The sequence below is a fragment of the Ciona robusta genome, chromosome 4 (genome assembly GCF_009617815.1).
Source record: "Ciona robusta chromosome 4, ASM961781v2".
NCBI classification, from domain to species: Eukaryota; Metazoa; Chordata; class Ascidiacea; order Phlebobranchia; family Cionidae; genus Ciona; species Ciona robusta.
Window position 1 is genome coordinate 3,611,013 of NC_143238.1, and position 23,476 is coordinate 3,634,488.

Genomic DNA, 23,476 nt, shown 5'->3' on the forward strand with positions numbered 1-23,476 from the left:
GGAGAATCCCATTATAAACTACTGGTCAGTCGATAATACGAGTTGGTTTAACAATATTTGCTTCGTCGCTTCAACAACAAAGCGGTATTTGCTTAAAGGCGGATAAAGCTGCCAAAATGAGATCGCCCGTGGACGATTGCCATACGTTCTATAACCAGGAAATAAAACTTTACGCTCTTGGAATAGAATGCCTTTGTGGTCTTTGAAGTTTAACAGCGTACATGGAACGTCGTTCGACTCGTAGGCAGCAAATTCTTTCCCTGTATCATGGTACGACATTTCGGAATCGGGTTACCAGCGTTTTATGAATGCAGCAGAATTTTATTGTTACACATATGTTAACACCGGGCGAATTCGCGCGGCTTTTTTACGGCTCTATAAAACCGAGATATGAAGTTGAAAAAAACGGCTTGAACGAATCACTTTAAATTACATTTTTTCCTTGGCGATTGGGTTGTTCACAACAGATAGTTTATCAGTTTATGTTAAGTCTGTACATCGTTTGGTTTCTATCAACGAATGGACAAAATTCCAACATCAAGCAGTTTCTGAATATTTTTCGCGACTTGTGGATTTTTTAAATGCCTGAAAACAAAATTGTGTTATTAATAGTTACTATAAACAAATAAAAAATAATTTATAGTAGGGTGAGGGAAGATGGGACATCTTTTTATTCTTATTTTTTGTCCCATTTGCTAGTAAACAAAAACATTTTAAGAATTATAAAACCGTATCCTCACGACTCTCATTGACCGTTGTTACTTGTTTAAAACACAATCAGAATATTTGGATATTATGTGCTAAAGGTCTTCCCACACCCCGGAATGATAAAAAAGAATAAAATCATGAACCATCTTACCCCAACCTATAATATTACAATTTCCTACTATATATTATAAACTACATTAATATTATATTTTAATCCATTTAAAAAACTGACTCTTGCAAAGCCTTTGGATCCCTTTGAATTTGCTCCAGTATCATCTTCATGGCAGGATCGCTCATTATTCTTCCAACTTCCGGATCATTTTGAACTCGCTTCTGAACTTCTTTAGGATCGTTGCGGTTCTGGTAGTCGCTCTGACAAAAAGTAAAATTTATTTTTGTTGAAATAAATATATTTTTAAAAAAGTGGTTTTAAACCTTTTTTAGTAACCTAAATATTCGGCCTACATAAATAACAAAAAATTAACGGCTTACAAGTTACAACGTATGTAAGGTTTTAGGTGATTATTTTGTGGATTTTTTCCGAGTGTTTTAGGTATGGCTGACAATTTTGATAACCCATGAGTACCCACTGAGTTAAAGCAATTGTCGTTAAGCGACTTGCCCAAAACACTTCTGCCCACAATGGTAGCAGACTGAAAATGAATTAGTTTCTCACGTGTAAGCAACGTCTGCAGCCATCTGATGCTTCAGCATTGTTGGGATCAATGTCCATTGCCTTCTGGTAAGCATCCAGTGCACGGGAGAATTCTTTCATGGCTTCAAGTGCTCCTCCCTTGCGAATGTGGCCTTTGACTGGGAAGAAATAATAAGAATTATTTTATTTAAATATATAATTTTTTTTAAATAAAAATTTTTATTTAAAATTTGCGTAAAATTTTAATTAATAACTATTCAAATGAAACATTGTTGCTCAAAATTGGGTGAAAAAATCTTGGTGACATATTTATAGTTGTTATTTTACAGCAACAGTAGAAAAGGTTTGTAAACCACTGTATTAGGTGACCAGCAAAATCAAATAGTAAATGATAATTCACTTTTTGGTCACGACCAAAGGATTAAAAAGCATTGTTGTAAATAAAATCATGGAATAGAAAGGTAGTGCCAAAATAAAAGTGTGCACGGGGTGCATTACCATGTAAAATTTAAAAAACAATGAAAGAAATAAACATACTTTAACATGTCCATTGAACTTCAAATAAATATCAAAAATACAAAATACAGCAACTTATAACTCACTGAAACTTGGGTCTTTTTTGATGCATTCGTCACAATCTTTCAAAGCAAGTTGGAACTCAAGTAACTTCATGTAACACGCCGCACGGTTCGAATATAATGTTGCGTTTTCTGGGTCACGCTTAATGGCTTCTGAATAACGTTTCAACGCTTCAGGAAATTTACCTGAAAGAAGACAAAGAGGTCAAGTAAAAACACTGTTTCAATTGAAATTTGCATATTTTGTCAAACTACTTTTTTATTTTCTGCAGGTGAAGAAGAATTTTGGCCAGGTTTGGCCCATTACTGTATAAAATCACTTAACATCTTTGTAAAAAAACATTCTCTTGCAAACACCTGTTTCAATTAAAAATTGCATTTTGTCAAACTACTTTTTTATTCTATGTGGGTGAGGTTCATATCAAAAACATAGAATTTAAACCAGATTTGATCATTTAACCCATCACCATATGAAACCACTCACCCTCTTTGTAAAACTCGTTCCCTTTCTGTTTTTCCTCGAGTGATAACTCTGGATTGATATACGCAAGTCTTTCCTGCTCTGCTATGGCTTTCTCGCATTGCTGGAGCTTGGCTAGGACGTCCTTGGTTCGGTGCTCGGTGAGTGCCTTGTTGTAAAATTGGACAGCGCTCGTGTAATCTTTCTCTTTAACATAGGAGTTCCCAATGCGAGTAAAAGCTCTGGAAATATTGGACGGATAAATTAGATTCTGTTCCATAAGTTCTTAATAGTAATGTTATTCATGTAGATTCAAGGCACAGAAAATGTTTTATTTTACAAATATATACAGTAGGCTATAATGTACACTGTTATTAAAAACAAAAAACGATACTTAACTTTTTGGGAACGCGTAATGCTATATGCAAATACCCATTTTAAAAAAATGTTCACAAAAATGCTTATAAAAAAATTTTTTAATTATAATTGGTAAAAAGTAAATAATTCTTGTCCCTAATGGGTTAAAAATCATTTAAAACACTCACTTTGCAACAAGTTTATAATCGATGTGATTTTCTCGTCCGATTTCAATAGCTTTGTGGCAAGCCTCCCGACATTTCTCAAACTCATTCATTTCAAAGTAAACAGCAGCTTTGTTGGTGAGAAAGGTTATGTTAAGAGGGTCAAGGGTGAATGCTTTATCATAATGTTCCAATGCAGTTTGGAAATCCTTTTTCTTGTATGCTGCATTTCCTAGGTCCTTCTCCTTAAGTGCCTGCAATGCGGATTTAAATATTGAAAATGTTTTGTAATATGTATAGTAGGGTGGGGAAAATGGGACACCTTTTTATTCTATTTTCTTATGTTATTTAGTAGTAAACAAGGAAAATTCAAATAATTATAAAATTGTGTTTCACGACTCTCATAGACCGCTGTTACAATCAGAATGTTTGAATATTATGTCCCAAAGTTGTCCCATCTTTCCCCACCCTACTATATATTTTGTAATACAACATTTTAAACCTAAATAAATAAAGGTGTTTATAAATGTTTAAAAATATAGCGATGCATTAAATAAATATTATTATTGTTTTACAACTTTCTAAAACTAAAAGTTCCCAAAATCTAAAGGTAAACCTAAAAGTGAAAAAAAGTGAAAAAAGTGAAAGTGACTTGTATAGGTCATCGAAACGCCAACCTTTAAGATTACAATTAAAAATATGAATATTACAATTAAAAAGACAAAAATGCTTTTAGACTATAAGTATTTGTTGGCCTTGTTGATAAAAGTTGAAGGACAAGTGATAAAGTAATGGTAGATGGAATATACACTTACTTAAGGAGGTTAATTATTAATATAATAACAAAGTTAGGTAATTTGCAGAACATGTTTTACATATTATTGTACTTTCTATTATACTTGACAAAATTTAAAGTTTAAAATTGTAAAACTGGAAGAGCCTACTAAATTCATGTGAAATAGCGCAATTGATATAGTAGGGTGGGGGAAGACGGGACACCTTTGACACATAATAACTATTATAAATATCCTGATCGTGTTTTAAACAATTAACAACGGTCTATGGCAGCCGTGAGGATAAAGTTTTATAAAAAATCGTTGTTTGTTTACTACCAAATTGAAAAGGTGTCCCATCTTCCCCCACCCTACTATATCTGACAAGGCCTTGAAAAAGCCAAAAAATGAAACATTTCGCACAACAAATATAACATCATTTAATGTATGTATTAAATTTAGGCATAATTGAAATTGGTTCAATTTACCTCATCCACATTTGCTGGTTTTGATTCTTCAGGGGGCGGGGTGGCTGGCTTAGCTTCTGCAGGCTTAGGCATTGGATCTACATCCATTGGTGCATCTCCATTAGCCATGGTTAAGTCAAACCCAAGCAGAACACTTAAGGTGCTTTGAATTCGTGGGTCTCCAATTCTCCTGTGTTGAAAGTAATGAATAATAAATCAACAGGTAATAGGAACTTGCCATTTCAATTGAATTTATAGAAAAGTGACATTTCTGTAAAAACTTACTATTACTACAATGGGTACAGCCTTTTACATAAATGTGAAAATCCCTGAATTGTTTTCAGGTGGAAAACTAAATTTTAAAAAAATATAAAGAATATATATAATATGTATAATGTATATATTTAATGTAAAAGAGACGTATTGTTTTTTTTACATACGTGGCCAGTGATTGTGGGTTGTTATTTAGTTCTTTGAGCATATCCTCATAAGTTGGGTCGTTGAAAAAGTCTTTTGTTCTTGGATCATTCTGTAGTTTATTCCTAATTGCTTGGAGATTGGAAAATGGATTTGGGAGAGGCTGACTTCCAGCAGGGCCTGTTGGTGTAACACGTCATGCTTATTTAAATTTGCTCTGCTATTTTGCTAAGCATCATGTATAGAAAAAAATCAGTAGAATTTTCTTCTGGCATTTTTCTTCAGCACATTTTTTTGGATTTGAAATTTTGGTGATTTTCAAAGGGAACTCAATGAATTAATTACTAAGGACCTATGGTGTGACATGCCAGAGGATTTTGGAATCTGAGATATAAGCAAAAATTGCTACATGTGTCAGTAATCATAAACTTGTATATTGGATATTAAGCATCATGTGTGGTAAAATCAGTAGAATTTTCTTCCAGCATATTTTTTTTCGAATTTTTTATTGGATATATTTTTTTGGATTATAAATTTTAGTGATTTTTAAAGGAAACTCATTGAATTAATAATTCTTATATTTCATATTGCTAAGGCCGTATGGTGTGACATGCCAGGGGATTTTGGAATCTGATATATAAGCAAAAATTGGTTCATGTGTCAGTAATCATAAAACTTGTATATTGGTTATTAATAGAAAATAGAAGTTTTTTAACATGTCCACATGTGTCTGAAGTCTGCACCCATAAAACTCGCAGATTTGTTATTAATAGAAAACCGTAGTTTTAACAACGTCATTAGTATAATTTAAGGATATATCACCTGTGAGCTCCTTCTCACATTGTTCCACTCCCTTCTTCAATTGCTCGTTCTGTGAATCATATTTCAAACCTTCTTCATAAGCCATTTTTGCTTCTTCGTATCTTTTCAAGAAGGCAAGAGCTGACCCCTTCCTTGAGTAACCCTGTCAAAGGAAAACATCTTTTATGAGTTTCATATTTTTTTTGGAATGGTCATGCCAGACTGTAAAGTTTAAATTGTTCAATGTACATCTTTTTAAAGCCAATTTCAACTCTTTTTTTATTTAAAAGAAATTTCTCTTTCCAAAAGAAATTTTATTTCAAATCTTACAAAAAAATCACGGATTTTGATACAAAATGAAGCTATTTTACCAATCTGGCCACCAAACAGAGCATAAGCATCCTTTATACCTTTCCCCAGTCTGGTCGGATTTCAATAACTTTTTCAGCATCTTGCAAAGCTTCACTGTATTGCTCATCACTGGAGTAAGCTGCTGATCTATTACTATACAAGACATGGTTCTTGGGGTCAATCTTGATGGCCTGGACGTATAGAAAAGTTAATACATTTGGCAAATACAAGCAATTATACCAGGGGTGAGAGATTTTAATGAATATATTAACCTTCAGATGTGTACAACCCTGACGTGAAATAGATAAATAAGTAAACAAAAAATACAACAGGGGGTCAGGGATTACTGTATATTAATTGGGTGGGTTCTTTCTTGGCACACATTTTAATATGCATGACTCCACCATTTTTTTTATTATTTATATAATATAGCCTTTTAAAAACATAAAAATGTTTTTTTTATCGACTAAACAATTATGTAATATGTATAAAACCTCTGTGTAATGGCCAATTGCTTCTTTGTAATTTTTACTTTGCACAGCTGCATTTCCCTTTTTCTTTAACTCATCAGCCTAAATAAAGAACATTACCGTTATTTAATTTATATTACACAGAATAGCAACAACAAATCACTTTATTTTTTTTTATTTGTAAATGGAAGAAATCGTAACATGCTTACCATATCTAATTCCACTGTGTTGATACTTCTTTCGCTGGAATTATAATTAATTAACGATAAAAATGAACTTTAAATTTAGTTTTCTTTTTTCTATATAGAAAAACACCGTCACACAAGTTGAAATATTAAACTCGTTTTAAAACACGCTGACAGAACAGTTCTCGAAAATTCGTTACTGCTGCATCACAGAAAGATCTATACAGAAACATTGGCTTAATATGTAGTTTTAATGTCATTTAAGTAAACTTTTAACAAGTTAAAATTTAAATTTTAAAGATTATCATTATGCAGTGAGTTGTACAAGTATTTTAACCAAATTACGCTCACTTTAGTTGATTTTTAGAAAAGCATATTTTGTAGCTGGAAACACTGTTTTGGATTTTCTAAAGGGAAAGTCCCTAATCTGTAATAATAACTTGAATGTTGAAAGTAAAACTGAAAAATGAATTGTTTTACTAGACGGGCAGTAAATACGGTATCATTAACTTTTATTCATTTCTGTTATACGGTATTGCATCTTTAAAAACTAAATTTAACCTTATCTGTTATATTTTCTATTTTATAGATATCCGTTTTAGAACAAATTTATTTTACTGTGTTTGCATTAAACATAAAAATGATGTCTTGCAACAGAGTGTTTCGTACTCTGAACATTTGTAAATACCATCTGAGAAAAAATACCCATCTTGTCAGCACCTTTCAGCAAAACTACTACTCAAAAAACACAACTCAGTTATATCAGAATAAAAACGAAGTCACAAAACTCCCAAACTTTTTACTAAATTTAAAAAGAAATCTAACCACTGGCATTGATACTGGCAGCAAGGAGCACATCCAGTCACTAGTGAAAAACAATAAAGTGGTTGTATTCATGAAGGGCATCCCGGACAAACCAATGTGTGGGTTTAGCAACGCAGTAGTGCAGATACTGCGCATGCATGGCGTAGAATACAACTCTCACAACGTTCTAGATGATGATTCACTTAGAGCAGGAATCAAGGAGTTTTCCGAGTGGCCGACGATCCCGCAGATCTACTTTAACGGGGAGTTTGTTGGAGGTTGTGACATCTTCCTCCAGATGCACCAGAGCGGGGACATCATTGAAGAGCTGAAGAGTATTGGGATAAGATCTGCTCTTCTTGATGAAGAACCAAAATAATTCTCATTCATTTCTCTACCTGTGTATATTTTTGTGTATAGTTCAATTATTTCATGGATGAAACCGAAGTGGTTTAAATATTTAAATACGCCTGTTCACATATTATTACAATCACACCCAAACATTGGGGAATAGTCTTCTCTCCTGTTATGTGCCTGAATGTTCAATTACATTTTTGTTTTTAATGCATTTAAAAAGTACAGGATGCATAAATTATTGTCAGTACAAGTAAAACAATTGTTTACCTTCATATTTTGGCGGATATAATAAACATGAACATAAGATAAAGTTCATTAAATCTTATATCATGAACATTTGCATTATATTTTCATTGAATATGTAACTTTATATTGACAAACAGATCCATTACTACAAAATCTGACATACTGTCAGTATCCACATTTTGTACATTTATTAAATGTTGAGATTCAATCATGTTAGTATTTGGGTAATGCGAAGGGTTAAGAAAATGTATTTGGAGGGTGGGGGAAGACGGGACATTATTAGCAGATAATATTTAAATTTCCTGATTGTATTTTAACCAATTAACATCCGTTTATGGGAGTCGTGAGGATATGGTTTTATAATTCTTTGAATGTTTTACTTCCACATGAGACGAAAAAGCAACAAAGGGTGTCTCATTTTTCCCACCTCACCGTATGTTTACATATTACTACATGAAATGCTTGTGGCGAAAGCACACGAAAAAATGTTACGCGCGCGTGGCGGACCAACGACAGTCGTTAACAGGTTTCTGCTCTTACATACACTTCGTGTGCGAAATGTCTTTGAACAGCTGGCATTACGAACAACTCATTACTAGGCTTTAGGTATGAATAATTTTCTTTAACTTGCTTGATCAAGAATACTCTAAAAAAGCTTCGGACATTAATGAAGTATCTTTAGATTATGTCGCAAGCGCTGCAACCAGAGGGCCACGCCGTCAAACATATATGCTAATTATATGCACATTCCATATTAAAAGGCAATGAGGTGATTTAGTCGTGTACATAAATAAGTTGCAAAGAAACGTCTCGAACCTTGCCCACATATTACAACATGAAATATTTGCAGTCACAATCTACAGTGTTAATAGTCCTATTTAAACTTGTATCATAAGTACTCGAAAGCTAACAGTTGAATTGCGCTATAAAGTAAACGTAGCTTCAATCAAATATTAAAAACTAATTAAAATCGCTTCACACGTCACTCAATAAAACCGCAACCCCGTCAGGTCGGTGTTCAGAATAATGTTAAGTTGTAACTGGTATAGGACGTTCACACTTAACAATAGCTCTGTTTGAAAGTAAAATATTCCCGAAACTTTGTCAATATTGATTCAATCTCGTCGGCAAAAAGAGAATTCTGACCTGGTTTGGCCGATTTTCACCATGGAGACAGTTTGGCGAACGATGTCGTTTGGCAGCTTTATGTTCGTGTAAAAGTCGTAAAAGACAAGCCAAAAGTCAACAACACGATTCCAGATAAGTCGCTAAGAACGAATCGGCCTTGAAAGCTGTATAGAGAGGTATTACTGTTAAAACCGTTTTCTTTTGTGTAAAATTGTAAAAATTGTAATACTACTGTAGTAAACAAGCCGGACAACAAAGCAGGGCAGATATTATAGCGGCGAAAACATTTTTACCCCAGCTTTGGAATGAATCAAATTTGATGAAGTGTGTCGGCGTGTTCACGCATGTAATACGTAATTTGCAGTGTATATAATGGGTGATTCGTGTTATCAACGGTTCGTGTTACCCGGCGAATACGCAGGGCACGCCTAAATTATTTAGAACATAATATGAAACTCAACACCTGTTTTGAAACCGTATGCGCTCAATACAATGGCCAGGATATCCGTCATAGGTCGCCGTGGTACAAGGTACGTATGGAAGGTTTACGGGTAATTAGCAAGGCAAAGAAACCCATCGCTTTCGTAATACATAGGATGTGACAATGTTACGAAATCAGGCACGTACGTAAACAGAACAACAGATTGAGAAGCTATAAATATACAATGAGGTGAGCGATTTTGTTCAGTTCTATTTTAGTCGCGAGTCCAATGAGCTACATACCTGCCCGAAGTGAAAAGACGAGAGCTAGACACAGAACCGAAGTGATCCCAGCCAGATCCCAGCCGCATATAAACATATCTTGACGAATTGTACTGTGTATTTAATGGAGTATTGAAAGCTGTTTTGTTTGTATTGTCACACGCTATCAAATCCACGTTCAGAAGAAATTGTTCAATTGAAAAGATAACAGTGGCTTTATCCGTATGGCATCGGAAAATGGTTTAGTTCTATAGATTAAAAGGTCCGTATACAATTTAACCTTGGAATAACAAATTTATGTTTTTGTTTGGCTTTTTGGCTTCTCACGTATTCAATGCAGGAACAATTATTATAAAAATGCGACTTACGATCGCCGATTTTAAAGATCGATTTTAAAATGAACACCAGCTAAAATAATATTTGGCGGAACGACGATCAAGGTTAACTTTGTGTTTTTAGATATTATCGATAGCTTATTAGGTATTTCTAACTTTGAACGTGCCTTTATTTCGTTTGACTTTGGCCTACACACTATAAGGCCATCACCAGAGTAGGCATTTCAATTGCATAGGTTCGCCAAGCAGCTGCAATCATGCCTTTAAGAAAATCAACCGGACGTTCCAAGTTGGATTTTGCGACGGTTCAGCGGAGAAGAAAATTAAAGAGCCCAAAATCGCGAGATAAAGAAGCTGACAGAGTTTTAAGCCGGGTTTTGCGAGCAACGAACGGCACACGTAAGGATTCTGGCGATGGGGCCTTTTTTCTCAACTTTTCGGCGCTAAATTTGGAAGAATTACCGGTAGAATTGTTTGAGGACGAATTTTTATATGAAAAGTGCGAAAAATATTTGATTGGACTCGACGTGTCTGATAACCGCTTGAAAAGCTTGGACCAAGAAATCGGGGATTTCGCGAACTTGAAGACTTTGAACTGTTCAAAGAATAAGTGAGTGGGATCCAAATGACGAACTTTCGAGTTCGTAATTGTAATTTATTTTACAAATCGTTGCCTTTTCTGATCTGATATGCCAAATAAAAAACGTCTATAAATAGCCGTTTAAAAAAATAACTATACAGACTTAATATATTACGGTTATTTTTATTCTTTCCCAGATTACGTTTTCTGCCAACTTCCATATGTGCTCTGGAATTTTTAACCGAACTAAACGCAACGTACAATCAGTTGATCGTCTTGCCACGCAATATTCACAAATGTTCGATGCTCACCACGATAAGGGCGGCACACAACAAACTGCGTGCATTGCCCACAAGCATCGGGTCCATCCCAACACTTCTTATGGTGGATGTTGGCAACAATGCGTTGAAGTAAGCTTATATTATACTCCGGAATGAACCAATGATAACAGCATTTATTTATATTTACGTTGTATGGCAACGACAGTCGTTATAACAGGGTGTCTTAGTTTATCCCTTTGTAACTGTACTGGGTCAAAGCAACATAGGTATCTTGCTCAAAGTCTCACACGCGCACAATATATGGCATCGTAGGGTGGGGAAAGATGGGACCTTCTTTCAATAAGTTTCTCGCCCCCTTTAGTGGCAAACAAAAAAATGCAAAAAAAGATAAAAATATATCCTCACGACTCTCATAGACCATTGATAATTGTTTAAAACACAATCAAGATATTTCGATATTATGAGCTAAATGTGTCCCATCTTCCCCCACCCTGCTTTATACCAACAGCAGGCCTCGAATCCAGCATCTTTGGGTTGCAATATGTAAGCGCCTTAAACGACTCAATATGAGTTTCGTTTCTCAGCCGATTTCTTTCGCAGATCTCTGCCAAAATCAGTCTACCAGATTCGTAAAGTAATAAACTGTTCAAGCAACAAACTTCATCGGTTACCGGAGCCAGAAACGAAGAAATCAAAAAGCGGCTTACAACTTATTCGATGCATTGAAGCATCTCATAATGAAATCGAATCTCTACCAAGAAACTTGTCATTTCTGACAAAGTAAGTTAAATATATAGTAGGGCGGGAGACATGATGGGACACCTGTTCATTCTATTTCCTCGTCCCATTTGGTAGTAAACAAAGAACATTCAAAGAATTATAAAACCGTATATTTACTACTCCCATATATAGAGCGATAGTAATTGTTAAAAACACGATCAGGATATTTGGATATTATGTACTAACGGTGTCTCGTCTTTCCCCACCCTACTGTACATGTTTTATCGTATGAAGCGGTGTTCACCTAAAAACCATTTTTGCAGCCTACAGTCTCTAAGTTTGTCCAACAACCAGCTAACGGAATTACCACAGAACATCGGAGAGTTACAGAAACTGATCACTGTCGATGTCTGTCAGAATTCTTTGTCTGAAATCCCTGACAGCTTCGGCAATTTATCGAACCTACGTTTGTTGGATTTGAGAGAAAATAAGTTGACCACTTTACCTGAGTCTATGAGTCGGTTGGAAGACCTGATAACTCTCGACTGCGCAGGCAATCAAATTAAAACAATTCCGGAAGAATTGAAACAGATCAAAAGCTTACAGGTATAAAATGCCACATAATTTTTTGAGTGAACAGTTTTACTGTAGATTTGTTCTAATTTTTAAACTTATATTGTTCTCCGACAGAATATTGATCTTTCAGCGAACCAGATAGAGAGTGTACCAACATTGTCGAATATGAGCAACCTCGTCACAGTTGATCTTTCACGGAACGCCATATCTACACTCGGAGATATTGAGGACATGCCTTCCTTGGAGAATTTGAACCTTTCGGAAAATCAACTGGCCAAAGTACCAGATAGCATCGGAAACATCGAATCGCTGGAAAACTTTCGTCTAGCCAACAACCAGATTCAAGAGTTGCCACAAACAATTGGAAACCTCAGGTACAGCTTTCCTTAACATCCTAAATATTACTGACTATATAATTAAAATACTGTCAGTCAAAGCGTAGGCTAATCTAAACTGGCATTTTCAGCATGTCATAGGGAGTTAGTATAATGGGATGGGTGGGTGGGACACATTTTCATTCTATTTTCTCGTCTCATTTGATAGTAAACAAAGAATATTCAAATAATTATAGTTTAAAACACGGTCAGAATGTTTAAATATTATGTGCTAATGGTGCCCCCCCCATATATGTTTATTTTGCTATACAAGTATAAGTCTTATTTTAAAATTTTGTATTAAGGTATATTCTGATATACACACTCCGAACCGTTATCCGGTTTCCATTTTTGTTTAACTCTATATTACGCGATCCGCAGCTCCCTGCAGTTTATTGACGTCAGCAACAACCAACTGACGTCACTTAACACGTCACTAAGGCGACTTGGAACTCTGGAAATCTTAAAAGCTGGAAACAACCAACTAACAACTTTACCTCAACCGTTCGGATTTCTCCGGTCCTTACGTGAAGTGGATTTATCAAATAACAAGTTGAATACATTAGTTGGAAATGGCCCGTTACCGCGCGGAATAAAACGGTTGAAAGCAAATGGGAATTTATTCAAAGGTTTACTAATCTATAAATTCGTATTGATGTGTCTTGTGGCTTTGTTATAAAATCGCTTGCCTGGATATACTTTTTGTTACTAATTCAAACGTGTATGTAATGGGATAAGATGTGACTATTCTGATTCCATTTTCTTTTTCCAATTGGAAGTAAACAAAGGACGATAAAATAATTATAAAATCCGTTTTCTAACGACTCCGATAGACCATAAAGTTAATTGTCTAAAACACAATCAGAATATTTAGCGATTTTCTGCTAAAGTTGCCCCGTCCCCCCACCTTAGAATGCAGAATGACTTAATCGTAGTTTGAAATTAAAGAAAGTATTTTGTGTTATACGCGATAGTACTTACGAGAGAAATATAATTCACGGTCTAACCTAAAGTGAACACTTCGCTTTTATGTTTTATAAAGTTATTATTAATAAAACGGAACTTACCATTTAAACAGGCAAAGTTCCCGGTCGTGTTTTGCACGAGCTCCGACTGTTAACCGTCCTTGATTTATCCTCCTCTGAAATTACGTCACTTCCTGACAGCATCGGAAGATTACGTTTGCTGCAAAACTTAAACCTTGAAAATAATCAGCTGCATTCACTTCCCGAATCAAGCGAGACGATGTACTCGCTCAAAGACATCAATCTGTCAAAGAACGCAATCAAAAAATTGCCGCAAAACTTACATAATTGGAAAAGATTAGTGACAATGAATGCTGCCCATAACAAGTAAGTGGAATGGTACCTTGCTGTCAGTATATGTTTATGTGGTTAATACGTTCCAATGTTTTCTACGGTCTACTCTATTTGTTTATACATGTGTTGATAATCCGTAAAAAGGAACAATATTACAGCAGCAGAACGCGGTATTTTAAAACTTATTTTTTTGCCTAACTTGCTAAGCATTACAACAGTTAAAATACGTTTATCATACTTAAACACTTTCAGACTCGCTGAAATGCCAGAAAATTTACATCAGTTACCTGTACTTGCAACACTGGACATGTCGAACAATGAGCTTGAGCAGATTGATGCAAATATCTTTCACATGAGTCGTTTGAAGGTAACCATGCATTCCAATGCTGGAACTAACTGCTGGTGCATGTATGATCGTGTAACACGTACCAACACAGCTGTATCGTAAACGGTTTTAGTCCAAGAATTGCTCCGCGGTTTTAATCGTTGGGAGCGTTGATTACCCGAAGCAATTTGACGTTCGCCTTTTTCTTTGCTGGAAACTATTGCAATAAGCAACCTTTCGCCGGAAAACTTTAGAAAATTGTGTATTATAGTGTAACATATTTTTCCAATCATATAGGTTAAATGGCACTAAATGTTTGGCTGTCGTTGTTCTTAATATACAGTTTTTCATTTTTGTTGTTCTTGTAGGTTTTGCGATTACAAAACAACCGCATAAACCGCATCAACAAAACGACCAATGACGTCACCTTATCCTTAAGTTTGCACGAAGTTGATTTTTCTGGCAACGAATTAGAAGAATTGTTAGAAGACATGGAAGTTCTTTCATCCGTGAGTAAAGCTATAATTCTGTTTTTTTTGTACCGACAATTTATTATAGTAGGGTGGAAAGGTGGGAGACCTTAAGAATATAGTATCCAAATATCCTGATCGTGTTTTAAACAATTATAACAACGGTTAATGGAAGTCGCGAGGATACGGTTTCGCAATTCCTTGAATATTCTTTGTTTACTACCAAGTACGACGAGAAAATAAAATGAAAAGGTGTCCCATCTCCCCTACTATATAAACGTTTCGACATATGCCAGATCTGAGTCAATTTCTAATCGTGGTAGCCTAATACGATTTATCGTGACAGGTTCGTTGGTTTGATGCATCATGCAATAAATTATCGGAAATACCAGAAGACATTCACAAACTGAAATGGGCAACTTATCTAAACTTCAGCGAGAATAAGATCCAGAAGATTCCTAAAAAAGTAGATCGGTTGAAATCGATTGAAAATTTCAAGTTGGCGAACAATCAAATCACTCAAATACCGCAAAACATCAAGAGATGCAAACATTTGTCTCACCTTGATATAACAGGTAAATTATATGTGGTTTATACAGCTAAACTGCACGTGGCAGATATAAGCAGGTAAGTACACGCATATATAGTATAGGGTGGGGGAGACGGGACACCCTTTTATTCTATTTCCTCGTCCTATTTTGAAGAAACAAAGAACATTCATAGAAATTTAAAACCGTATCCCAACGACTAGACCGTTGTTGATGTTTTAAAACACGATTAGGATATTTGGTTATTATGTGCTAAAGGTGTCCCGTCTCCCCCCATCCTACTGCATGGTCTTATAGGAATGACATACGTGTTCCTGTTAACGATTTCAACTTCATATTCTATCCAACAGGAAACAGCATCTCAGACTTCCCACAAGGATTCTTTAAAATGCGTAAACTTAACGAGCTATTAAGTCAAGGCAACCCACTAACTTGTAAGTTACCTGAGAAATTCAGAGTCGCCGACGAACCAAAGTCCAGCCCACTCAATTATAAAGGAGAGATTGGACTCGCCACTGACAGAAATGTAAGTTTTCTTTAGTTGGAGTTATTTAGTGTTTAGTATAAATTAAAATACGCATAGATTGGACAAGAAAAATCTGTTACTAAAGTGCTTAGAACAAAATCTGAATTTACAACCGTAACAAGTTGTACGGAGAAAAAGTCCGCGTTAAAAGAAAGCGAAAGCTCAACGAATGTAGTTCAAAATGAGGTAAGAATTGCTTGTATTGGAGTAGCTATAAAAGCTAGTGTTATAACTTCAATGTATTTCTGCAGCCGACCATTGTGGATACAGATGTGCCGCAGCAGAAAGAACGCGCTGTTTCACAAAAGACGAACAAACTGAAGAAGAAAATGTCCAAGTCTAATGAAGTAAGTGAAGCGGAACGGTTGCTCTTAACAATAACGTCATCACCGGGAAACAACCAATCACAGTCGACCAGCCAATCCGTTGTAAGTTTGGATGAACAAACAGTGGGCCATGTGGGGACGATTGAGAGCAAGAAAGTGGGCAAGACGTGCAAACAAAAGCGTGGCGTCGTTGGTGCAAAGTCATCTAAACTTGCTTTGTCGACTACAAAACCATCCGTCACACCAGCTATACAAGCAACTGTATAAATGTGACACTAATGGGACGTTTATACAAATGGTTGTTAAAGAGCCAATATACTCAACTGAATAAATCAATTCAAATCACTGCTCAATTTTGACTAATGACAAAATATGTGAGAATTTAATAAGATGTAATATTAAAAGTCTCATGTGAAAACATAAAGTTAAAATTCTTTTGTAAAACAACAGCACATACATACACTGTAAAATTTGTATTCGCAAATTAATTTTATTGTTTTGATATCTTTCAGTTTATAAATATAGAAGAGTTTTTGTACCATTTGCGCACATGTATATGCACTTATAGAGCTCGAAAATTAGCGTTGCAATATAAAATTGTTGATAATAAACAAATAAAAAGGTGAAACAGAATTGAAATGGAGTTCAACTTTATCGGTACTACCAGTACTACATAAACACTTGTCTGAATTACTAGGTTTGTTATGCACAACTGCATAAATAAAAGCACAGTCTATAGGAGCTCAAACCCATAATATATACTGTATAACAGCATTGAGCTAAAAAAATGATAAAAACACATGGTGTGGAAAACCTGTAATTTATTTTCTTTGATGGGGGGTAAAAATAATTCAGAAAAACTATTTCTGCTGTTGGCGTTGTAGTCAGTGAGCAGAAGCACTTCTAACTACTGGGTTGTGACTCAAAATTGGGTAATAATTTGAGTTGACCTTTTAAAAAGGTTAAGCCTGTTTAAAACAATTTAAATCTTTTTATTATATGATTTAAAGAGTTTAAAATAGATTTCTTGAATTAGGGTATCTAAAGCCAAAACATTACTACTGTTAAATATTTTTATCGTGGAACAAAAAGTATAGGAATGACTGGTTGACGTACCAAAATGTTCAGTTTTAGCCTTCTAAATAAAATAGAATAAGATGTTACAACTTATCTTATGTTGTTAATAATAAGAAAATTGTCACGGCCTCCATGATGGTCGATCAGTTGATGAACCACCCATGTTACTTCTACGTGCTGATGATGGTCGCGACCTGTAAGTAGATGGATAATTATGATTAAACTTGTTTCTTGTAGCAGGGCAATTACAGTCTATAACACTGGTGTAATGTTTTATCTCATAGGAGATTACAGGTTACCACGTGTTTAACTTGTGATAAATTTGTTTTGAATTTTTATATTATTTAAATAAATGAATGTAACTTACTTTATCCTCGCATGGCCGGAAAACGACAGTCGTTATCACACGGGTTTAACACCTCGTGTCAGCTTACAAGTTACCATACATGTTACTTTGTGGGTGATGGATTTTAATGTATGGCTGACAATTTAGATAAACTACAGGGACAACGGGGTTAGACCACACGCTACTCCACTGCCTTGCAACAGTATAGAATAATAATTTACCTAGCTGAGTTCGGGCGACTACCACTGTCCGATCGCGCAGATAATGGGACCCTCACACCGGTGGCTGATAAGAAATCATCATTTTCTTGAAAATCGCTCATTCTGGCCGATCTTGGTCTATTACGTTGAGAATGAACTGAAAATAAAGTAGATTTACAGAATATGTAATCAAGCAAAAAGCAGAGGTATTTTCAAAAAAGACAATTTTTCTTTAAAATGTATTGAATAACTCAATAACGCATGCTCGCTCAAGAGTTGGCGCGCATGTATTTTTGTGAAAAAATAAATTTTTGGACAATTTTTAAATTTTGAATGAGTTTCACCTGTTGAAGCAGAGGAAGGTCTCTTCCATGTAAAATCATTTCTCGCATTTTCGAGGTTAAGTCGCATCTCGTTCTGCTCTGCTGCCTCCCGTGACACCTGAGCGAGTCGCAATGCTCGCTGGATCAGCTCTTCTTTTTGTTTCTCGTCGGGATCTGTGTTTGGTGGCACGGTTCATTGGAGATACAGTACATTGGGTATATAGTAATTGAATTAAAATGTGACTGAGTATTTATGTTGACAGTTAACTGGTGAACAAAGGTAAGTATCACATAAAAAAAATTATTGATACAACATTTTTTAAACAGTTAACCGGTCATTAGATAAGTATCACATGGAAAAATCTATCGATAAATCATATAAGATTTTTATGGGCCTAAATAATATGGAATGTTGATAAGGGTCAGAAAAAAAGACTGCAAATATTCTATTTCGTTGTCACAAAAAATGGGTATTAAACAGTTTTATAGGAATATCAAAACAAGTACAAGTGATTCGGAAGTGAACAATGTCTATATAAAAGTAAAAATATGTTTATGACAGTTGCAAAAACACAGCTAATTTTTTTCTTATAAAGAAGCAAACCTGAAAAATCAAGTTTTTGTTTTACTCCTCCATATTTCGATGACTTCTTCTGTGGAGTTTTGATCAAGGAGCCAGGTCTTGCCCGGATCACGGGAGCTGATCTTGGTGCATCTCGTGGAGTAGGAGGGATGTAAGGATCATGATATACACTCTGGAGGAATTGAAATCAATGTATATGAATGAATGTATGGAACTCGCCTTATCCTCACTTGGCCGGAAAAGATGGTTGTAATAACACCAGTGTTTCATACACCAGGTGCCAGCTTAGTATAAAATTTTGAACTATAACAACTTGTATAATGTAATTGTAATCAAATACATATATATATAGTATTTTATGTATCACTTTATCAGTTTACACATAGAATATGTTCTATTAACATAAAACAGAATATGATTGTTTGTTTAGATAAAAATATCTAACAATTTTGAAGTTTATAAGTTTGTATAATATTTTAAAGTAATTTTTTGCTTTAACTATAGAAATACAGCAAAAAAACAAAAGCAGTACCAGTGGACAAACTGGACGAATGATTTCTCCAGGTCTAGGTGTTAAATTTTTCATATCGGGCGACCACGATATATCTTTTGACTCATTGTTATTACTGTTGTTGCTGCCACTCCACGGGACTTGAAATGATGGATCTTTAAGCCTTGAACCAAATAATGTTTCATCCACATAAGTAGGTGTGTGCTTTTTTAACCTGGAGTAGAAAATGTAGATTTACAAAAAGGCTTTTTTTCATATGAGAGAAAAAAACAATTAAATTGCAAAAAATTTTTTTTTTTAAATGGGAAAAATGTGGTCATATCATCTTATGCTCAAGCCCATTAGGGAAACTGGGATTTAGACCAAAGTTGGGTTTCTATACGGACCTGTACTTGTTCGGTGTACGAGCAGAACGTGGAGTTCTTGGTTTAGTGTTAGAGCGTGTGTTCTCATTTCCTTCTGGTGATAAGGAGTCTGTGATAAATAGGCATTAAATTAAATATAATGAAAATTTGTACTTTAAAGCATATGTTATTACTTGTTAGTATAGGACTTCACACTTTCAAAGAATGTAAAATAGAAATTGTGTGGAGAAAACCAAAGGTTGCTGTTTAAGTTGAAACAGGACATAATGGATAGTGAATACATGAAACAGTTTGAAATTAAGCCTTACCGTCAAACCCCTTGTAATCAAATGGGGTCCATAGCAGCGGAGCTCCTTTCTTTGTTGGGCTTGTTACCCACGGCGGGTCCCACTGTTTGCCGCTGCTGGGACGTTTGGTCTCAACTTGTTGCGCATATCGTGTAGGAACCCCGAAAAGCGTCTCGTCAGCTTCCGACATGGAAGACTTAGTTCGATACGAGTTACGCTGCTTATTAGTTTTTGGGGAAGGCGTGATCATTTGCTTTCCCAATAATGTAAATGGGGAGTTTGTAGAATCCATGACAACAGTGAAGAGTTTTATTTAATATATAAATAGTACAGTAATAAGTTTGTGTTATATTTAAGTTAGTTTAACTCTCGCTTTTGTTTTCCATCTCTTTTTGTTGCTTCTGCAATGCTTCCTGAGCGTCTTTTTGCATTTTTTCCATCTTTTCCAGAGTAATGGACTTGAGTGGCATAATCTTGGGTTTACAAAGCACAAGTGATGGGGAATCTTCTTGATAAAGTTGTCCTGTTTTCGGTAAAACTTCCTTGAACATAGACAACTTTGAAGTAGACATTCCAAATTTAAATCTGAAATAATATTGAAGTAGATATATAGTTGTAGGTTATACCAATAATAAACTAAAAATAGCAACAACTACGCAAGAAATAAATAATACAGATTCTATTAAAAACTGCTGTCGTTATTAAATTTTAATTAGTTACCAGAATTTAATGTTGACTAAAACGTATGTGCGTATCAGCGTATGTTCTGTGTTAAATATTTATCACACATAACACTGTAGTTCGTAAGCTTTAGTTTACGAAAACGTGTAGGTTAATGTTATGTAAACACATTGAACACGAGAACTGCTTTAACCAAAATGTTGAACAACCTCTTTCTATTCACATAATTCAATTTACTCCGTAGTAACGTAAACAAACCGTACGGGGCAGTTTACCGATGCGTGACAAAAAGTGTTGCAGTTTTTTTCAAAGTAATTTAGATGTAGTTTATAAACAAGTTTATATACATAAACAACAAGAATTTATATTTTTAAATTATATTATTCCTTAACAGAACTAATTTGGGCGTAATTGATCTTTTAAAAGTTTAAGTTCGTGCTGAATAATGTTCGGAAACACTGATATCAAGCGTGGGATTTTATGAGATTTCACATTGCACTGTTGATAGTTGTGAGTTAAAAAACTGTGGCCAGTATTTTGTAAACCGTAGTTAATTAGGATCCCAAACAAATATCAAATAACGCTATGGACCCTGGAATGTTCGAAGACGTTGCAAACCAGTTAAAAAATAATCCAGAATTGGCTCGAACCTTAGTGGAAGAGCAGAAAAAGATGGAAGCTCAAGTAAGTTTTATTTTAAATTGCTATTTTACTAATAATGTACAGTTCAACTTAAATTACATATACAACCAATGTTATCTTATTTATCCAGATGCAATTAAAGACTATAGTAAACAAGCTGTCCATGGAATGTTGGGACAAATGTGTTGACAAAGTAGGAACAAGTCTTGGTCGGCAAGAAACCTGTTTAACTCACTGTGCGGAGCGTTACCTTGAAACTGATCAATTTATTCGACAAAGAATGACCAACTCAAAGAAATGATACCCCCATGTTTAAATTCTACATTTCTGATTTCACTCTTCAAACTATAGCATAGCAACAACAATATGTTGTTATTAAAAACCTAAATAATTTTAGGCAATTGTGTAAATCTTGTTTTAAATCACCTTTCAAACTTGATGTTTTTCATTTGTGTGGGGTGCCCACCAATCTACTGCTGTAATTTTTCTCGTACAGATATAATTGGTGTATTATAGAAACTAAATTATAATTATTAAACAGTTATCTAAAATGCCAATTACAGCTATAATACAAAATGAACTTTTACACCAACACTGGTACATTTCAAACACAGCACACACTTAAGATTACACAGTGAAACTTTTTTAACTTGACACAGGCAACTACATTGGCACAAAAGGTAAAAATAGTTTTAGTATCTTTTATATATGCAAGTTGCATAGAGCTACTTCAACAGTGCTTAAATTGAAAAGGGTTTGAAATTAGAATTATTACTCCTTAGTAAGGCTGCAACAAATGGAAACGCCATTGGTTAAACACTGCTCAGGGTCTTGGTCTGTTGGAATCTGGACAAATGTAAGCACATCTTGTGCTGAACACATTCTTGGGTTTTCTTCTTCATTTATCCAAATTGGACAATCATATTTGACTTGTTCTTCTTGATCTGGTATCTTAGACCTAAAAAATTGTTTTTCATACTCGTAACCCAGATTGTATGTGTGTCTATGAGTGCAGTTAAATATCTACAAAAGTATTAACCAAACTAAACAAAATTAAATATAAATATATTGTGAAAAGTTTCACTTAGAGCAACAAACAAACATAAAAATGGCGAGTATATCTCGATAGCAACATGAGTTTTAGTCAGGATAAGAAAAAAATTACATTACATTCAATAATTCAAACTGTATTTTTTAATATTTTACCTTCTATGGATTGATTTTTTTTCAGCTGTGAGTTTTAGCAAAGGCATTTTGTATTTACGGAGCATTTTGCTTTCTTGCAAAAGGCCCGTCTTTTTGTTGTACATTGCCTTGTGTAAGTAAAGTCCTTCAATGAAAACTGTTTCAAAATCTCCAGGTGTTTGTAACTTCCCATCCACAGGTATCAGTACAGTTGTGGTAAAGATGAACTGAACACAACAATTATTAAAAAAAACAACAAATTAGTTTCATTAAACCATTAGGAATAGGAATTGAGGGAGGACACAAACATTGGTATTCAAAAAGACCTAGTGTTTCTAGTGGGGTCTTGACTTTTAAAGACAAAAACATAGGCTGGATTAAAATTCGTTTACAAGTACAACTACTGCTAGCTCCAATTATGCTGTTAAACATATTTTAGTTTTATACACATTGTATACTGACTTCTTTGGAAAATGTGTATTTGTGTGAATCCTGAAACTTTGCCCTTGCAGTGGAGAAAAGCAAACTCTGTAGGAATAGATCTGGTCGTGTAAAAGCTGCCAAGTTGTATGCAAACAATGTTTGGGTTGCTGATGAACATCTGCTGCTGGCAGATTCATGGTCCTGAAGATTGATGGCAAATGTTGGATTAAAGGTCTAAACTTGATAAAAGTATTATTTTGTGCTAAAAAGGATTTTTTTCTATTTAAAGTGTCAGTCTCCAGTAATAAATTCTAATAAATTAATAAAAATCTTTGACTGAAAGTATAAACTGTAGTTACTTAATAAAAATACTACTTTATTCGAAAAATGACTTTCTTTATTTGTAGACCCGTTTTAAGAGTCATGAATTATAAAAAAATAGTTATTATGTTGCAAACCAGGAAATTTAGATGTCTCTTGAACTCAAATACAAAGGTTTTTTAATTTAACTTACTTTTATTACACTCGATGATGGGACAGGTACTTTAATATTGGTAGCAGAGCTGACAGCGTGGTTTATATATTTCCCCAACAACTCTGCACGTTTATCAAGGTGTTTTATAAACATTGAAAGAGATTGGTTCGAGTGGAATTTAAAAAGAGAGTGATGTTTTTTCAGCCACGAGCGTGGAAGTCTGTCAACAGCTATATCCTCTGTCAATGCTAATAGCTGTGAACTCGACTGGAAAAAATAAACAAAAATTAAACCATCAAAAATAAAAGAAATTGGGTATCTGTAACTTTAACAAATGAAAATCAACAGTAACATATCATAAAAAGTCTTCTTATT

At 34.6% G+C, this 23,476-nt stretch overlaps 7 protein-coding genes across 8 annotated transcripts in view; 3 read left to right on the top strand and 4 right to left on the bottom strand.

Annotated features, from left to right (window-relative positions):
- Positions 1-300: 300 nt before the first annotated feature.
- LOC149736729 (stress-induced-phosphoprotein 1-like) lies at positions 301-6,570 on the bottom strand. The gene is made up of 12 exons (XM_089876383.1): positions 6,411-6,570; positions 6,226-6,303; positions 5,791-5,922; positions 5,402-5,543; positions 4,603-4,759; positions 4,184-4,352; positions 2,947-3,176; positions 2,426-2,643; positions 1,966-2,127; positions 1,385-1,521; positions 941-1,080; positions 301-585 (listed from the first exon to the last, which is right to left on the bottom strand). The coding sequence occupies exons 1-12, from the start codon at positions 6,411-6,413 to the stop codon at positions 513-515; spliced, it is 1,641 nt and encodes a 546-aa protein (XP_089732509.1). The 5' UTR covers positions 6,414-6,570; the 3' UTR covers positions 301-512.
- Positions 6,571-6,946: 376 nt separating this feature from the next.
- On the top strand, positions 6,947-7,857 carry LOC149736730 (glutaredoxin-related protein 5, mitochondrial-like). Its single transcript, XM_089876419.1, has one exon. The coding sequence runs from the start codon at positions 7,027-7,029 to the stop codon at positions 7,567-7,569; it is 543 nt and encodes a 180-aa protein (XP_089732545.1). The 5' UTR covers positions 6,947-7,026; the 3' UTR covers positions 7,570-7,857.
- Positions 7,858-8,844: 987 nt separating this feature from the next.
- Positions 8,845-16,601, top strand: LOC149736731 (uncharacterized). 2 transcript variants are annotated; one of them, XM_089876355.1, is made up of 13 exons: positions 8,849-10,568; positions 10,736-10,948; positions 11,420-11,599; positions 11,863-12,145; positions 12,230-12,489; positions 12,871-13,118; positions 13,568-13,841; positions 14,061-14,175; positions 14,502-14,642; positions 14,950-15,178; positions 15,502-15,677; positions 15,735-15,863; positions 15,929-16,601. In XM_089876355.1, the coding sequence occupies exons 1-13, from the start codon at positions 10,216-10,218 to the stop codon at positions 16,268-16,270; spliced, it is 2,943 nt and encodes a 980-aa protein (XP_089732481.1). In that variant the 5' UTR covers positions 8,849-10,215; the 3' UTR covers positions 16,271-16,601. The 2 variants fall into 2 exon arrangements, with proteins under 2 accessions (XP_089732482.1, XP_089732481.1); XM_089876356.1 differs by lacking the exon at positions 15,735-15,863 and having other exon boundaries at positions 8,845-10,568.
- On the bottom strand, positions 16,462-19,987 carry LOC149736732 (uncharacterized). The gene is made up of 7 exons (XM_089876409.1): positions 19,717-19,987; positions 19,430-19,517; positions 19,065-19,257; positions 18,554-18,704; positions 17,971-18,123; positions 17,648-17,783; positions 16,462-17,274 (listed from the first exon to the last, which is right to left on the bottom strand). The coding sequence occupies exons 1-7, from the start codon at positions 19,985-19,987 to the stop codon at positions 17,202-17,204; spliced, it is 1,065 nt and encodes a 354-aa protein (XP_089732535.1). The 3' UTR covers positions 16,462-17,201.
- On the bottom strand, positions 19,983-20,267 carry LOC149736733 (BBSome-interacting protein 1-like). Its single transcript, XM_089876423.1, has one exon. The coding sequence runs from the start codon at positions 20,265-20,267 to the stop codon at positions 20,058-20,060; it is 210 nt and encodes a 69-aa protein (XP_089732549.1). The 3' UTR covers positions 19,983-20,057.
- Positions 20,268-20,795: 528 nt separating this feature from the next.
- LOC149736734 (uncharacterized) lies at positions 20,796-21,610 on the top strand. The gene is made up of 2 exons (XM_089876422.1): positions 20,796-21,060; positions 21,149-21,610. Exons 1-2 carry the CDS (start codon positions 20,962-20,964, stop codon positions 21,317-21,319), a joined length of 270 nt encoding a protein of 89 aa, XP_089732548.1. The 5' UTR covers positions 20,796-20,961; the 3' UTR covers positions 21,320-21,610.
- Positions 21,611-21,694: 84 nt separating this feature from the next.
- The window catches only part of LOC149736735 (dynein heavy chain domain-containing protein 1-like), a 51,866-nt gene continuing 50,084 nt past the window's right edge, over positions 21,695-23,476 (bottom strand). The window contains exons 95-98 of the mRNA XM_089876341.1: positions 23,141-23,368; positions 22,666-22,827; positions 22,225-22,430; positions 21,695-21,976 (exon numbers count right to left, since the gene is read on the bottom strand). Coding sequence (XP_089732467.1) covers positions 21,790-21,976; positions 22,225-22,430; positions 22,666-22,827; positions 23,141-23,368 — 783 coding nt within the window. The 3' untranslated portion in view covers positions 21,695-21,789. The remainder of the gene's footprint in view (positions 21,977-22,224; positions 22,431-22,665; positions 22,828-23,140; positions 23,369-23,476) is intronic.